This window comes from Bombina bombina, chromosome 1 (assembly GCF_027579735.1).
Source record: "Bombina bombina isolate aBomBom1 chromosome 1, aBomBom1.pri, whole genome shotgun sequence".
Taxonomy (NCBI): Eukaryota; Metazoa; Chordata; class Amphibia; order Anura; family Bombinatoridae; genus Bombina; species Bombina bombina.
Window position 1 is genome coordinate 667,189,099 of NC_069499.1, and position 17,615 is coordinate 667,206,713.

The 17,615-nt window shown below is 40.5% G+C and overlaps 1 protein-coding gene across 1 annotated transcript in view; it reads left to right on the forward strand.

Annotated features, from left to right (window-relative positions):
• LOC128660360 (phosphatidylinositol-binding clathrin assembly protein) overlaps nucleotides 1-17,615 on the forward strand; it is a 576,760-nt gene that overhangs the window by 494,534 nt on the left and 64,611 nt on the right. Inside the window, exon 17 of the mRNA XM_053714177.1 lies at nucleotides 9,256-9,312. Coding sequence (XP_053570152.1) covers nucleotides 9,256-9,312 — 57 coding nt within the window. The remainder of the gene's footprint in view (nucleotides 1-9,255; nucleotides 9,313-17,615) is intronic.

Here is a 17,615-nt window from a genome sequence, read left to right on the forward strand (position 1 = left end):
GTATCTGCCCCCGGTCCGGGATCGGATCAAGTGGGGGCAGACTTTACCTGTTTTGTCAATCATGGATAAGGGATTTAAATCTTGTCCTCCCAAAGGCAGATTTCTCCTCTCAAGGTTATCTGCGGATCAGGTAAAAAGAGGCATTCTTAAAGTGTGTTCAGGATCTCTCTTCATTGGGAGTGATTGTTCCAGTTCCAGTAAGAGAAGAGTCTAGGATTTTATTCAAATCTGTTTGCGGTTCCCAAAAAAAGAGGGAACTTTTCGACCCATCTTAGACCTAAAATGTCTCAACAAGTTTATCAAGGTTCAGTCCTTCAAAATGGAAACCATTCAATCCATTCTTCCCTTGGTCCAAGAAGGTCAGTTCATGACTACCATAGACCTGAAGGATGCCTATCTGCATGTTCCCATCCACAGGGATCATCACCAGTTCCTGAGATTTGCTTTCAAGACAAACACTTTCACTTTGTTGCTCTTCCGTTTGGCCTTGCCACAGCTCCCAGAATTTTCTCAATGGTTCTGGTTGCTCTTTTGGCAGTTGTCAGGTCTCTGGGAATTGGGGTGGCGACATATTGGATCAGACGCCATTTTTTTCAACAATCAAACTCTCATACAGAGATCTTGTTTTTTATTTTACGTTCCCACGGATGGAAACTGGATCTGGAGAAGAGTTTCCCTGTTCCAGCTACAAGGGTTTGTTTCTTAGGGACCATCATAGACTCCCTATCTATGACGATATTTCTGACCGAGGTCAGAAAATCCAAACTTCTCGCCTCTAGCCTTACTCTACAGTCTACTGTTCGCCATCAGTGGCTCAGTGTATAGAGGTAATTGGTCTGATGGTCGCTTCCATAAACATCCTTTTGCTCGATTCCATTTGAGAGCTCTGCAGTTATGCATGCTCAGACAATGGAACGGAGACCATTCAGATCTGTCTCAGAGAATAAATCTGGACCAGTTGACAAGAGACTCTTGTGTGGTGGCATTCTCAGGATCACCTGTCTCAGGGCACATGCTTCAGGAGACCCTCCTGGGTGATTGTGACCACAGACGGACGCCCGCCTGTTAGGGTGGGGAGCAGTCTGGGACTCGTTAAAGATGCAGGGCCTATGGACTCGGGAGGAGTCTGCTCTCTCCATAAACATCTTGGAGTTGAGAGCGATCTACAATGCTCTGAAGGCTTGGCCTCGATTGTCCTTAGTCCGGTTTAACAGGTTCTAATTGGACAACATCACCTTGTGGCTTACATCAACCACCAGGAAGGAACTCAGAGTTCCTTAGCCATGAAGGAGGTGGCACAGATTATTCAGTGGGCGGAAGCTCACAATTGTTGTCTATCTGCCATTCACATTCCAAGAGTGGACAATTGGGAGGTGGATTTCCTGAGCAGACAGACTTTTCATCTTGGGGAGTGGGCTCTCCATCCGGAGGTGTTCTCCAGGCTAACCCTGAAGTGGGGGGTGCCGGAGTTGGATCTGATGGCGTCTCGTCAGAATGCAAAGCTTCCAAGGTATGGTTCAAGGTCAAGAGATCCGCAGACTGCTCTGATAGATACTCTGGTGGTTCCTTTGGATTTTGGTCTAGCCATACCTGTTTCCTCCGTTTGCACTCCTTCCACAAGTCATTGCTTGTATTAAACAGGAGAGAGCGTCTGTAATTCTAATAGCTCCCTCATATCCTCGCAGGATCTGGTATGCAGACCTAGTGAAGATGTCATCTGTTCCTCCTCGGAGGTTTCCTCTGAGGAAGGACTTTCTAACTCAGGGTCCCTTCCTCTCGTTTCTCTGAAGTTGACTGCTTGAAGATTGAACGCTTAGTTCTGGCTAAGCGTGGGTTTTCTGAGTCGGTCATAGAGACCATGATCCAGGCCTGCAAGCCTGTTACTCGTAAAATTTAAGGTATGGCGTAAATACCTTTATTGGTGTGAATCAAAGGGCTACTCTTGGAGTAGGGTCAGGATTCCTATAATTTTGTCATTTCTCCAGGAAGATCTGGAGAAAGGGTTGTCAGTTCTCTGAAAGGTCTGATTTCTGCACTTTCTTTTACATAAGCGTCTGGCGGATGTGCCAGATGTTCACTCTTTTTGTCAGGCCCTACTCAGAATCAGGCCTGTGTTTAAAGGGACAGTCTAGGCCAAAATAAACTTTCATGATTCAGATAGAGCATGCAATTTTAAACAATTTTCCAATTTACTTTTATCACCAAATTTGCTTTGTTCTCTTGGTATTCTTAGTTGAAAGCTTAACCTAGGAGGTTCATATGCTAATTTCTTAGACCTTGAAGGCCACCTCTTTTCAGAATGCATTTTAACAGTTTTTCACCACTAGAGGGTGTTAGTTCACGTATTTCATATAGATAACACTGTGCCTGCCTGTCTTGTTCTCCCTCCCTATTTATTCTGTGTCCTCTAGCTTGGGTATTGGTTTCCACTAGTAATTGAAATGATGTCTTGGACTCTCCATGTCTTAGGAAATAAAATAAAATGTATGCTTACCTGATAAATTTCTTTCTTTCGGGACATGGAGAGTTCACAATCCCACCCTTCAGATTTGACAGTTCTTTTTTACTAAACCTCATGCACCTCTACACCTTCGTGTTATCTTCTTTTTCCTTTTCCCTTTGGCTAAATGACTGGGGGTTATGGGCAAGGGAAGTGACACTTAACAGCTTTGCTGTGGTGCTCTTTGCCTCCTCCTGCTGGCCATGAGTGAATATCCCACTAGTAATTGGAATGACGTCATAGACTCTCAATGTCCGGAAAGAAAGAAATTTATCAGGTAAGCATACATTTTATTTATTCTGTGCTGAACAAAACGAATCATGCCTATACTACTAAATTTAAAATCTTTAAAATAAAAATGATCAGAGTGAAAATCAAAATAAAATCTCCATGTCAAAATAATTCAGGAAATGTAATATAAAAGTTACGGCTATTTTAAAAGGTATCTTTTTTCACCTCTAAATAGCTTATAAAGTTTGCAGCTATATTTGCTTCACATTTTCAGGATTATTTGAACCACTCAACAAACTTTAGGATTTGAAACATTGCATGAACAGTTTGTTTATTATGTATTTACAAAGGCAAAGAAAAAAAAAACTTTTTTAGGGAAATCATTGTTTAGGAACATAGAAGGTGGATGATGTTTTGTTTTAAGGGACATACATATATGTGTTATTGTCAGTGTGCTAGGTTTTATTCTGTTACTTATTATATCCCTATATAATCAGGGGAGCTATACAAAACCACTGAATAATATGTTTGTATACTCTTTCTTCTGTTAAGTGTGATCAGTCCACGGGTCATCATTACTTCTGGGATATTACTCCTCCCCAACAGGAAGTGCAAGAGGATTCACCCAGCAGAGCTGCATATAGCTCCTCCCCTCTACGTCACTCCCAGTCATTCTCTTGCACCCAACGACTAGATAGGATGTGTGAGAGGACTATGGTGATTATACTTAGTTTTATATCTTCAATCAAAAGTTTGTTATTTTAAAATAGCACCGGAGTGTGTTATTATCTCTCTGGCAGAGTTTGAAGAAGAATCTACCAGAGTTTTTGTTATGATTTTAGCCGGAGTAGTTAAGATCATATTGCTGTTTCTCGGCCATCTGAGGAGAGGTAAACTTCAGATCAGGGGACAGCGGGCAGATGAATCTGCATAGAGGTATGTAGCAGTTTTTATTTTCTGACAATGGAATTGATGAGAAAATCCTGCCATACCGATATAATGTCATGTATGTATACTTTACACTTCAGTATTCTGGGGAATGGTACTTCACTAGAATTACACTGTAAGAAATACATAAAGCTGTTTAATAACTAGAGATTATGTTTAACGTTTTTGCTGGAATGTAAAATCGTTTTCATTTACTGAGGTACTGAGTGAATAAATGTTTGGGCACTATTTTTCCACTTGGCAGTTGCTTAATCTGTTTTCTGACAGTTTCTGTTCTCCCTCACTGCTGTGTGTGAGGGGGAGGGGCCGTTTTTTGGCGCTTTTACTACGCATCAAATATTTCAGTCAGCAACTCATTGTATTCCCTGCATGATCCGGTTCATCTCTACAGAGCTCAGGGGTCTTCAAAACTTATTTTGAGGGAGGTAATTTCTCTCAGCAGAGCTGTGAGAATTATAGTTTGACTGAGATAAAAAACGTTTATTCTGTAATTTGTTTCCTGCTTTCAGAATTTGTTATCTTTGCTAATGGGATTAAACCTTTGCTAAAGTTGTGTTGTTTACAAGGATTGAGGCTATAACTGTTTCAATTTATTAATTTTCAACTGTCATAGATCTTCTGTGCTTCTTAAAGGCACAGTACGTTTTAATATTATTCTAATTGAATTGTATTTCCAAGTTGCAAGTTTATTTGCTAGTGTGTTAAACATGTCTGATTCAGAGGATGATACCTGTGTCATTTGTTGCAATGCCAAAGTGGAGCCCAATAGAAATTTATGTACTAACTGTATTGATGCTACTTTAAATAAAAGTCAATCTGTACAAATTGAACAAATTTCACCAAACAACGAGGGGAGAGTTATTCCGACTAACTCGCCTCACGTGTCAGTACCTACATCTCCCGCTCAGAGGGAGGTGCGTGATATTGTAGCGCCGAGTACATCTGGGCGGCCATTACAAATCACATTACAGGATATGGCTACTGTTATGACTGAGGTTTTGGCTAAATTACCAGAACTAAGAGGTAAGCGTGATCACTCTGGGGTGAGAACAGAGTGCGCTGATAATATTAGGGCCATGTCAGACACTGCGTCACAGGTGGCAGAACATGAGGACGGAGAACTTCATTCTGTGGGTGACGGTTCTGATCCAAACAGACTGGATTCAGATATTTCAAATTTTAAATTTAAACTGGAAAACCTCCGTGTATTACTAGGGGAGGTGTTAGCGGCTCTGAATGATTGTAACACAGTTGCAATACCAGAGAAAATGTGTAGGTTGGATAAATATTTTGCGGTACCGACGAGTACTGAGGTTTTTCCTATACCTAAGAGACTTACTGAAATTGTTACTAAGGAGTGGGATAGACCCGGTGTGCCGTTCTCACCCCCTCCGATATTTAGAAAAATGTTTCCAATAGACGCCACCACAAGGGACTTATGGCAAACGGTCCCTAAGGTGGAGGGAGCAGTTTCTACCTTAGCTAAGCGTACCACTATCCCGGTGGAGGATAGCTGTGCTTTTTCAGATCCAATGGATAAAAAGTTAGAGGGTTACCTTAAGAAAATGTTTGTTCAACAAGGTTTTATATTGCAACCCCTTGCATGCATTGCACCGATCACGGCTGCAGCGGCATTCTGGATTGAGTCTCTGGAAGAGAACATTGGTTCAGCTACTCTGGACGACATTACGGACAGGCTTAGAGTCCTTAAACTAGCTAATTCATTCATTTCGGAGGCCGTAGTACATCTTACTAAACTTACGGCGAAGAATTCAGGATTCGCCATTCAGGCACGCAGGGCGCTGTGGCTAAAATCCTGGTCAGCTGATGTTACTTCTAAGTCTAAATTGCTTAATATACCTTTCAAAGGGCAGACCTTATTCGGGCCCGGGTTGAAAGAGATTATCGCTGACATTACAGGAGGTAAAGGCCATGCCCTGCCTCAGGACAAAGCCAAAGCCAAGACTAGACAGTCTAATTTTCGTTCCTTTCGTAATTTCAAAGCAGGAGCAGCATCAACTTCCTCTGCACCAAAACAGGAAGGAGCTGTTGCTCGCTACAGACAAGGCTGGAAACCTAACCAGTCCTGGAACAAGGGCAAGCAGACTAGGAAACCTGCTGCTGCCCCTAAAACAGCATGAATTGAGGGCCCCCGATCCGGGATCGGATCTAGTGGGGGGCAGACTTTCTCTCTTCGCCCAGGCTTGGGCAAGAGATGTTCAGGATCCCTGGGCGCTAGAGATAATATCTCAGGGATACCTTCTGGACTTCAAATACTCTCCTCCAAGAGAGAGATTTCATCTGTCAAGATTGTCAACAATCCAGACAAAGAAAGAGGCGTTTCTACGCTGCGTACAAGAGCTCTTGTTAATGGGAGTAATCCATCCAGTTCCACGATCGGAACAGGGACAGGGGTTTTACTCAAATCTGTTTGTGGTTCCCAAAAAAGAGGGAACTTTCAGACCAATCCTGGACTTAAAGATCCTAAACAAATTCCTAAGAGTTCCATCGTTCAAGATGGAGACTATTCAGACAATTTTACCTATGATCCAAGAGGGTCAGTACATGACCACTGTAGATTTAAAAGATGCTTACCTTCACATACCGATTCACAAAGATCATTATCGGTACCTAAGGTTTGCCTTCCTAGACAGGCATTACCAGTTTGTGGCTCTTCCATTCGGATTGGCTACAGCTCCAAGAATCTTCACAAAGGTTCTGGGTGCTCTTCTGGCGGTACTAAGACCGCGGGGAATCTCGGTAGCTCCATACCTAGACGACATTCTGATACAAGCTTCAAGCTTTCAAACTGCCAAGTCTCATACAGAGTTAGTGCTGGCATTTCTAAGGTCACATGGATGGAAGGTGAACGAAAAGAAAAGTTCACTCGTTCCACTCACAAGAGTTCCCTTCCTGGGGACTCTTATAGATTCTGTAGAAATGAAGATTTACCTGACAGAGGACAGGCTAACAAGACTTCAAAGTGCTTGCCGCACCCTTCATTCCATTCAACACCCGTCAGTGGCTCAATGCATGGAGGTAATCGGCTTAATGGTAGCGGCAATGGACATAGTACCCTTTGCACGCTTACACCTCAGACCACTGCAACTGTGCATGCTAAGTCAGTGGAATGGGGATTACTCAGACTTATCCCCTTCTCTGAATCTGGATCAAGAGACCAGAAATTCTCTTCTATGGTGGCTTTCTCGGCCACATCTGTCCAGGGGGATGCCATTCAGCAGACCAGACTGGACAATTGTAACAACAGACGCCAGCCTTCTAGGTTGGGGTGCCGTCTGGAATTCTCTGAAGGCTCAGGGACAATGGAGTCAGGAGGAGAGTCTCCTGCCAATAAACATTCTGGAATTGAGAGCAGTTCTCAATGCCCTCCTGGCTTGGCCCCAGTTGACAACTCGGGGGTTCATCAGGTTTCAGTCGGACAACATCAAGACTGTAGCTTACATCAACCATCAGGGAGGGACAAGAAGCTCCCTAGCTATGATGGAAGTATCAAAGATAATTCGCTGGGCAGAGTCTCACTCTTGCCACCTGTCAGCAATCCACATCCCGGGAGTGGAGAACTGGGAGGCGGATTTCTTAAGTCGTCAGACTTTTCATCCGGGGGAGTGGGAACTTCATCCGGAGGTCTTTGCCCAAATACTTCGACGTTGGGGCAAACCAGAGATAGATCTCATGGCGTCTCGACAGAACGCCAAGCTTCCTCGTTACGGGTCCAGATCCAGGGATCCAGGAGCAGTCCTGATAGATGCTCTGACAGCACCTTGGGACTTCAGGATGGCTTACGTGTTTCCACCCTTCCCGTTGCTTCCTCGATTGATTGCCAGAATCAAACAAGAGAGAGCATCAGTGATTCTAATAGCACCTGCGTGGCCACGCAGGACTTGGTATGCAGACCTGGTGGACATGTCATCCTGTCCACCTTGGTCTCTACCTCTGAAACAGGACCTTCTGATACAGGGTCCCTTCAAACATCAAAATCTAACTTCTCTGAAGCTGACTGCTTGGAAATTGAACGCTTGATTTTATCAAGACGTGGGTTTTCTGAGTCAGTTATCGATACCTTAATACAGGCTAGGAAACCTGTTACCAGAAAGATTTACCATAAGATATGGCGTAAATACCTATATTGGTGTGAATCCAAAGGTTACTCTTGGAGTAAGGTTAGGATTCCTAGGATATTGTCTTTTCTACAAGAAGGTTTAGAAAAGGGTTTATCTGCTAGTTCATTAAAGGGACAGATCTCAGCTCTGTCCATTCTGTTACACAAACGTCTGTCAGAAGTTCCTGACGTCCAGGCTTTTTGTCAGGCTTTGGCCAGGATTAAGCCTGTGTTTAAAACTGTTGCTCCACCATGGAGTTTAAACCTTGTTCTTAATGTTTTACAGGGCGTTCCGTTTGAACCCCTTCATTCCATTGATATAAAGTTGTTATCTTGGAAAGTTCTATTTTTAATGGCTATTTCCTCGGCTCGAAGAGTCTCTGAATTATCAGCCTTACATTGTGATTCTCCTTATTTGATTTTTCATTCGGATAAGGTAGTCCTGCGTACTAAACCTGGGTTCTTACCTAAGGTAGTTACTAACAGGAATATCAATCAAGAGATTGTTGTTCCTTCTTTATGCCCAAATCCTTCTTCAAAGAAGGAACGTCTACTGCACAACCTGGATGTAGTCCGTGCTCTAAAATTTTACTTACAGGCAACTAAGGAATTTCGACAAACGTCTTCTCTGTTTGTCATTTACTCTGGGCAGAGGAGAGGTCAAAAAGCTTCCGCTACCTCTCTTTCTTTTTGGCTTCGTAGCATAATTCGTTTAGCTTATGAGACTGCTGGACAGCAGCCTCCTGAAAGAATTACAGCTCATTCTACTAGAGCTGTGGCTTCCACTTGGGCCTTCAAGAATGAGGCCTCTGTTGAACAGATTTGCAAGGCTGCAACTTGGTCTTCGCTTCATACTTTTTCCAAATTTTACAAATTTGACACTTTTGCTTCATCGGAGGCTATTTTTGGGAGAAAGGTTCTTCAGGCAGTGGTTCCTTCTGTATAAAGAGCCTGCCTATCCCTCCCGTCATCCGTGTACTTTTGCTTTGGTATTGGTATCCCAGAAGTAATGATGACCCGTGGACTGATCACACTTAACAGAAGAAAACATAATTTATGCTTACCTGATAAATTCCTTTCTTCTGTGGTGTGATCAGTCCACGGCCCGCCCTGTTTTTAAGGCAGGTAAATATTTTTTAATTTATACTCCAGTCACCACTTCACCCTTGGCTTTTCCTTTCTCGTTGGTCCTTGGTCGAATGACTGGGAGTGACGTAGAGGGGAGGAGCTATATGCAGCTCTGCTGGGTGAATCCTCTTGCACTTCCTGTTGGGGAGGAGTAATATCCCAGAAGTAATGATGACCCGTGGACTGATCACACCACAGAAGAAAGGAATTTATCAGGTAAGCATAAATTATGTTTTTTTATTGGTAAGAAAGCTAAGACTGAAAATCTAAAGTGTGTTTGCTTTTATTTCAGTTTAAAATTCACTTATATTTTATTTCTGTTGTTTAGGTACCTGCTCCAATGAGCTACCCAGTATCTGCAACGCAAGTGCCTGTGTATGGAATGGTAAACTCTTATTGTTTTATAGTTTGGTTGTATACAGTGTTTTAAGATATATGTTTAATATAAACACTAGATTAAGAATAATATTCTTTAGTATATATGAACTAAAATAATGTTAGATTTTATAAGTTTGTCAGTACCACCAGACATGTTTTGGTTTGAATTCTTTATGCAAGCAAATAAACATACAATTAAATATAAAAAAAAATATACACACACACACATATATATATATATATATATATATATATATATATAAACTAACTCAACTATGATTATTAGTATCAATAACCTCCAGTGTAGTATGTATGCTTGTTCAGTCTCACTGTAAATCTTATATTGGTTTGTAAAACGGTTTACCAGGTATTTAAAGTGCCAGAATAATTCTACCAAGGTTTGTCTTTTTCTAAGTAGTTTTCCTATAAGATAAATATATTTAGTTTGGACATTTGCCCAAAGTAGTGAAGTTACTTGGAATACAGATAATTTAATCAATTTGAGATTCTTTTTCTCCATATATGATGATCAAAGTTACAGAAATGTATCTGGGTTGATGAATTTTATTCAATGGAAAAACTTGCCCAAAATAATTTTTAGCATTTTTGTTATCACTTAATTTAAACAGAAATAGAGCCTTGTTGGTTTTTTTTTTTTTTTGGGGGGGGGTTACTTATTTACCTATCAAAGAAATATTTTGTTAAGTATACAGCCCAAGGTATTGAACTAGACCCATTTTGGTATACTTCATACCACTATTTTGCCGCCAAATGTGATCATATAAAGAAATTATCTTTTTCACAAACCTTGGGTTTCTCACTAAAATTATTTACATACCGCTTGTGCAGTCATGACATAAATAATTGTGAAAGTTTCTCTAAGATCCCTTTTGTTCAGAAATAGCAAACTCTGCATGGTTTTACCATTTGTTTTTGGTAATTAGAAGGTTGCAAATTGCAGCTGCCCACCACACATCTGAAATTCCTTGCAGTAAGGCTGTTTATTAGTTAGCTGATAAGGGAAATATATATTATTATAGTAATGTAGGTATTACCTCCTTTTCTTTCATGTAATTGGCAAGATTCCATAAGCTAGTGATGTATGGGATATACAATCCTACCAGGAGGGGTAAAGTTTCCCAAACCTCAAAATGCCTATAAATACACCCCTTACCACACCCACAATTCAGTTTTACAAACTTTGCCTCCTATGGAGGTGGTGAAGTAAGTTTGTGCTAGATTTCTACGTTGATATGCGCTTCTCAGCATTTTGAAGCCCAATTCCTCTCAGAGTGCAGTGAATGTCAGAGGGATGTGAAGGGAGTATCACCTATTGAATGCAATGTTTTTCCACGTGGGAAATCTATTTCATAGGTTCTCTGTTATCGGTCGTAGAGATTCATCTCCTACCTCCCTTTTCAGATCGACGATATACTCTCATATTCCATTACCTCTACTGATAACCGTTGCTGTACTGGTTTGGCTATCTGCTATATGTTAATGGGTGTCTTGCGGTAAGTATGTTTTAATTACTTAAGACACTCTCAGCTTTGGTTTGACACTTTATGTATTAATATAAAGTTCTAAATATATGTATTGTACTTATATTTGCCATGAGTCAGGTTTATGTATATTTCCTTTTGCAGACTATCAGTTTCATATTTGGGAAAAACATATTCAGGAAAATATTTTTTCTTACCTGGGGTATAGTCTTTTTTTCAAATTGACTGCTTTTCATTAAATTTCCGTGGGTAAAATTAGGCTCGCGAGGGCGCAAAATGCTGATGTTTATTGCGTCATTCTTGACTCGAGAATTTTTTGGCGCGAAGGTACGTCCGGTGACGCAAATTTGTCATTTCCCGCGTCTTAGTTGACGTCGAGTTTCCTTGCACAAGGTTCATTTTGCGTTGTGCGTCATACTTGGCGCCAAATAATTTCATTATTTTAAGGCCCATTCCTATATGCCTCTTGCCTTTTTTCTATGTTAGAGGGCTATGCTGTTTGCATTTTTTTCTCATTTTCTGAAACTGACATATAAGGAAATTGATAATTTTGCTTTATATGTTGTTTTTTCTCTTACATTTTCAAGATGTCTTAATCTGATCCTGTCTTAGAAACCACTGTTGCCTGCCTGATAACAGTTCTGCCAAAGATAAGTGTATCTATTGTAAATTAGTTGAGATTATATCTCCAGCGGTAGTATGTAACAGTTGTCATGATATACTTTTACATGCAGAGAACGTATCCATCAGTATTAGTACAATGCCTGTTGTTCCTTCAACATTTAATGTACATGATATCCCTGTGAATATAAAAGATTTTATTGCATAAGGCTTTGTCTGCTATCTCGCCTTCTAATAAACGTAATAGGTCTTTTTAAAACTTCTCATAAAGTTGATGAAATTTCAAATGACCGACAACATACTGAATTATCCTCCTCTGATGGGGATCTATCTGATTCAGAAGATCCTTCCTCAGATATTGACACTGACAAATCTACTTATTTATTTAAAATGGAGTATATTCGTTCCTTGTTTAAAGAGGTGTTGATTACATTGGATGTTGAGGAAACTAGTACTGTTGATACTTAAACTAGTAAACGTTTAAATTCTGTTTATAAACCTTCTATGGTTACTCCAGAGGTTTTTCTCCAGTTCCTGATACTATTTCTGATATGATTTCTAAGGAATGGAATAGGCCTGGTGGTACTTGTATCCCTTCTTCAAGGTTAAAAAAATTGTATCCTTTGCCAGCAGTTAGTTTCGAGTTTTGGAAAAAGATCCCCAAATTTGATGGGGCCATTCCTACTCTTACCAAACGCACTACTATTCCTATGGAAGATAGTACTTCCTTTAAGGATCCTTTAGATAAGAAACTTTAATCTTATCTAAGGAAAGCTTATTTATATTCTGGCTATCTTCTCAGGTCTGCCTTTTCTATGGCTCATGTTGCAGCTGCATCAACTTTTTGGTTAGAACGTTTAGGGCAACAGGAAATGGATCCTGATTTGTCTAGCATTGTTTGCTTGCTTCAACATGCTAATCATTTTATCTGTGATGCCATTTTTTGATATCATCAAAATTGATGTTAATTCTATGCCTTTAGCTATTTTAGCTAAGAAGAGCTTTATGGCTCAAATATTGGAATGCTGACATGGTATCTAAGTCTAGATTACTATCTCTTTCCAAGGTAATAATCTATTTGGTTCTCAGTTGGATTTGATTATTTCAACTGTCACTGGAAGGGGAAGGGAGTTTTTTTGCCTCAGGATAAAAGACCTAAGCGTAAATCTAAAACTTCTAACCGTTTTCGTTCCTTTCAACAAAATAAGGAACAGAAACCTAATCCTTCCCCTGAAGAATCTGGTTCCAATTGGAAACCTTCTTCAAGTTGGAGTACATCCAAGCCATTTAAGAATCCAAAGCCAGCCCCCAAGTCTGCATGAAGGTGCGACCCTCATTCCAGCCCAGCTGGTAAGGGGCATATTAAGATTCTGCCAGGACATTTGGGCAGATTCTGTCCAAAATCAATTAATTCAGAGTAAGACTTCCTGTGAGAAGATTTATTTCTCTCGCGCATCCCAGCAAATCCAGTAAAGGCTCAGGCTTTTCTGAAGTGTGTTTCAGACCTGGAGCTTTCAGGGGTAATCATACCAGTTCCATTTCAGGAACAGGGTCTGGGGTTTTATTCAAATCTTTTCATTGTCTCAAAGAAAGAAAATTCATTCAGGCCAGTTCTGGATCTGAAAATTTTGAATCGTTTTGTAAGAGTGCCAACTTTCAAAATGGTGACTATAAGGACTATTCTGCCTTTTGTTTAGCAAGGGCATTATATGTCCACGATAGACTTTTAGGATGCATATCTTCATATACCGATTCATCCAGAACTCTATCAGTTTCTAAAATTCTCTTTTCTAGACAAGCATTACCAATTTGTCGCTCTTCCATTTTGCCTAGCGACAGCTCCAAGAATCAAAGGTTCTCGGTGCCCTGCTTTCTGTTTTCAGAGAACGGGGTATTGCGGTGTTTCCTTATTTAGACGATATCTTGGTATTAGCTCAGTCTTTACATTCTGCAGAATCTCACAAGAATCAACTAGTGTTGTTTCTTCAAAGACATGGTTGGAGGATCAATTTACCAAAAAGTTCCTTTATTCCTCAGACAAGGGTAACCTTTTTAGGTTTCCAGATAGATTCAGTGTCCATAACTCTGTCTCTAACAGACAAGAGATGAATAAATTGGTTTCAGCTTGTCGGAACCTTCAGTCTCTATCATTCCATTCAGTAGCTATATGCATGGAAGTTTTAGGTCTCATGATTGCAGCATCGGACGCGATCCCCTTTGCTCATTTTCATATATGACCTCTCCAGCTTTGTATGCTGAATCAGTGGTGCAGGGATTATACAAAGATATCACAATTAATATCCTTAAATCCCAATGTTCGACTCTCTCTGACTTGGTGGTTAGATCACCATTGTATAGTTCAAGGGGCCTCTTTGGTTCGTCCAACCTGGACTGTGATCACAACAGATGCAAGTCTTTCAGGTTGGGGAGCTGTCTGGGGATCTCTGACAGCACAAGGGGTTTGGAAATCTCAAGAGGCGAGGTTACCAATCAATATTTTAAAACTCTGTGCTTTTTTTAAGGATCTTCAGGTTTGTTTATTTATTTTGAAATATTTTACCAGGAAGGATACATTGAGATTTCTCTCGTTTTCAAGTATGTCCTGGGATCACAAAACATTGCATTGATACAATAGGGTACAATAAAATACAAAAACAATAATAATGCACAATATATGCAAACATTTAACATAGAGCAGGTACGAAATATTTAATCAACCATGACAGGAGCATTCTATTTTGAGATATTTATAGAGGGATCTCTTAAAGGATTTTAGGCTTGGGGACGTTTTTAAAGTGTGAGGGAGGTCATTCCATAATTGTGGCGCTCTGTAGGAAAAGGAGGATTGAGCTGCTTTCTTTTTGTATTGAGGCAAGCTAAATAATGTGCTGTTATTGGATCGGAGGTTATAGGAGGTGGGAATAGCAGGGGAGAGCATTCTGCTCAGGTAGGGTGGGAGCTTCCCAGAAAGGCTCTTAAAGACAATGCAGGAAAGATGGAGGGTGCGTCTGGATTCTAGCGACAGCCAGTTTAGTTCTTTTAGCATGTCACAATGGTGGGTTTGGTCTCTCTTGAAGAGAGAACCGTTCAATATCACATCAATCATCAGAGTGGGACTCACAGTCCTCAAGCTATGAAAGAAGTATCTTGGATACTTGCTTGGGCAGAATCCAGTTCCAGTCTAATTTCTGCGGTTCATATCCCAGGTGTAGACAATTGGGATGCAGATTATCTCAGCCGTCAGACTTTACATCCGGAGAAGTGGTGGCTCCATCCAGATGTATTGTCTCAGATTGTACAGATGTGGGGTCTTCCAGAAATAGATCTGATGGCTTCCTATCTAAACAAGAAACTTCCCAGGTACCTGTCCAGGTCCAGGGATCCTCAGGCGGAGGTGGTGGATGCATTAGCAGTTCCTTGGTGTTACCAGCCTGCTTATATTTTCCCGCCTCTAGTTTTTCTTCCAAGAGTGATCTCCAAGATCATCATGGAACAATTGTTTGTGTTGCTGGTAGCTTCAGCATGGCCTCACTGGTTTGGTATGCAGATCTTGTTTGGATGTCCAGCTGCCAACCTTGGCCACTTCCTTTAAGACCAGACCTTCTGTCTCAAAGTTTGTTTTTTCCATCAGGATCTCAAATCATCAAATTTGAAGGTATGGAAATTGAACGCCTAGTGCTTAGTCATAGAGGTTTCTCTGACTCAGTGATTAATACTATGTTGCAGGCTCGTAAATTTGTTTCTAGGAAGATTTATTATGGAGTTTGGATGACTTTAATTTCATGGTGTTCTTCTCATAATTCCTAGAATTGTACAGTTTCTTCAGGATGGTTTGATTAAAGGTTTGTCTGCAAGTTCCTTGAAGGGACAAATCTCTGTTTTATTTCACAGAAAGATTGCTAAGCTTCCTGATATTCACTGTTTTTTACAGACTTTGGTCCGTATCAAGCCTGTCATTAAATCAATCTCTCCTCCTTGGAGTCTTAATTTGGTTTTGAAGGTTTACAGTCTCCTCCGTCTGAGCCTATGCATTCTTTTTACATTTACCTACTTTCTTGGAAAGTGTTGTTCCTTTTGGTCATCTCTTTTGCTAGAAGAGTTTCCAAATTATCTTCTCTTTCTTGTGAATCTCCTTTTTTGATTTTTCATCAGGATAAGGCAGTTTTGCGGACTACATTAGAATTTCTACCTAGGGTTGTGAATTCTAACAACATTACTAGATAAATTATTGTTCCTTCTTTGTGTCCTAATCCTAAGAATTCTTTGGAGAGATCCTTACATTCTTTGGATGTTGTAAGAGCTTTGAAATATTATGTTGAAGCTACTAAAGATTTCAGGAAGACTTCTAGTCTTTTTGTTATCTTTTCTGGTTCTAGGAAAGGTCAGAAGGCTTCTGCCATTTCCTTGGCATCTTGGTTAAAGCTGTTGATTCATCAGGCTTATTTGGAGTCGGGTCAGGCCCGCCTCAGAGAATTACTGCTCATTCTACTAGATCAGTCTCCACTTCGTGGGCTTTTGAGAATGAAGCTTCAGTTGGTCAGATTTGCAAAGCAGCAACTTGGTTTTCTTTGCATACATTTTCTAAATTCTACCGTTTTTATGTATTTGCTTCTTTGGAAGCAGTTTTTGGTAGAAAAGTTCTTCAGGCAGCTGTTTCAGTTTGATTCCTCTGCTTATGTTTAAGTTTTTTCTTTTTATTTATGAGAATAAACTTATTTTTTGGGTTGTGGATTAATTTTTTCAGCGGAAAATGGCTGTTATTATTTTTATCCCTCCCTCTCTAGTGACTCTTCTGTGGAGTTCCACATCTTGGGTATTACTATCCCATATGTCACTAGCTCATGGACTCTTGCCACTTGCCACTCTTGACCCACACTTTTTATGGTGGTTGTGTTTTTTTTGTATAAAGCACAATTATTTCCAAATATTGATGCTTTTTACTCCTTTCTTTATCACCCACTACTTGGCTATTCGTTAAACTGAATTGTGGGTGTGGTGAGGGGTGTATTTATAGGCATTGTGTCTTAAGTAATAAAAAACATACTTACCAAAAAGACACCCATCCACATAAAAGCAGATAGCCAAACCAGTACTGAAACAGTAGAGGTAATGGTATATGAGAGTATATCGTCGACCTGAAAAGGGAGGTAGGAGATGAATCTCTAAGACCGATAACAGAGAACCTTTGAAATAGATCCCCGTGAGGAAGACCATTGCATTCAATAGGTGATACTCCCTTCACATCCCTCTGACATTCGCTGTACTCTGAGAGGAATCGGGCTTCAAAATGCTGAGAAGCGCATGTCAATGTAGAAATCTTAGAACAAACTTTCTTCACCACCTCCATAGGAGGCAAAGTTTGTAAAACTGAATTGTGGGTGTGTTGAGGGGTGTATTTATAGGCATTTGAGGTTTGGGAAACTTTGCCCCTCCTGGTAGGATTGTATATCCCATACGTCACTAGCTCATGGACTCTTGCCAATATGAAAGAAATGAATTTATCAGGTAAGTTCTTACATAAATTGTTTTTTTCTGTAGTGTAGTTTTTTCCCTTTCCCTGCGATCATTATTTAGGTGCCCCCATCCCCAACCTTTTTCTCCAACATTGGTGTGTCCGGTCCACGGCGTCATCCATAACTTGTGGGAATATTCTCTTCCCCAACAGGAAATGGCAAAGAGCACAGCAAAAGCTGTCCATATAGCCCCTCCCAGGCTCCGCCCCCCCAGTCATTCTCTTTGCTGCTCTGAACAAGTAGCATCTCCACGGAGATGGTGAAGAGTATGTGGTGTTTAGTTGTAGTTTTTTATTCTTCTATCAAGAGTTTGTTATTTTAAAATAGTGCTGGTATGTACTATTTACTCTGAAACAGAAAGAGATGAAGAGTTCTGTTTAAAAGAGGAGTATGATTTTAGCAGCAGTAACTAAAATCAATTGCTGTTCCCACGCAGGACTGTTGAGCTGAGAGAACTTCAGTTGGGGGGAACAGTTTGCAGACTTTTCTGCTCAAGGTATGACTAGCCATTTTTCTAACAAGACTGTGTAATGCTGGAAGGCTGTCATTTTTCCCTCATGGGGATCGGTAAGCCATTTTCTTAGACTTAGAAAGAATAAAGGGCTTATTATGGGCTATTAACTGGTGGACACTCTTAAGGGCTAAATCGATTGTTTATTTAAGTTATTTTGGAA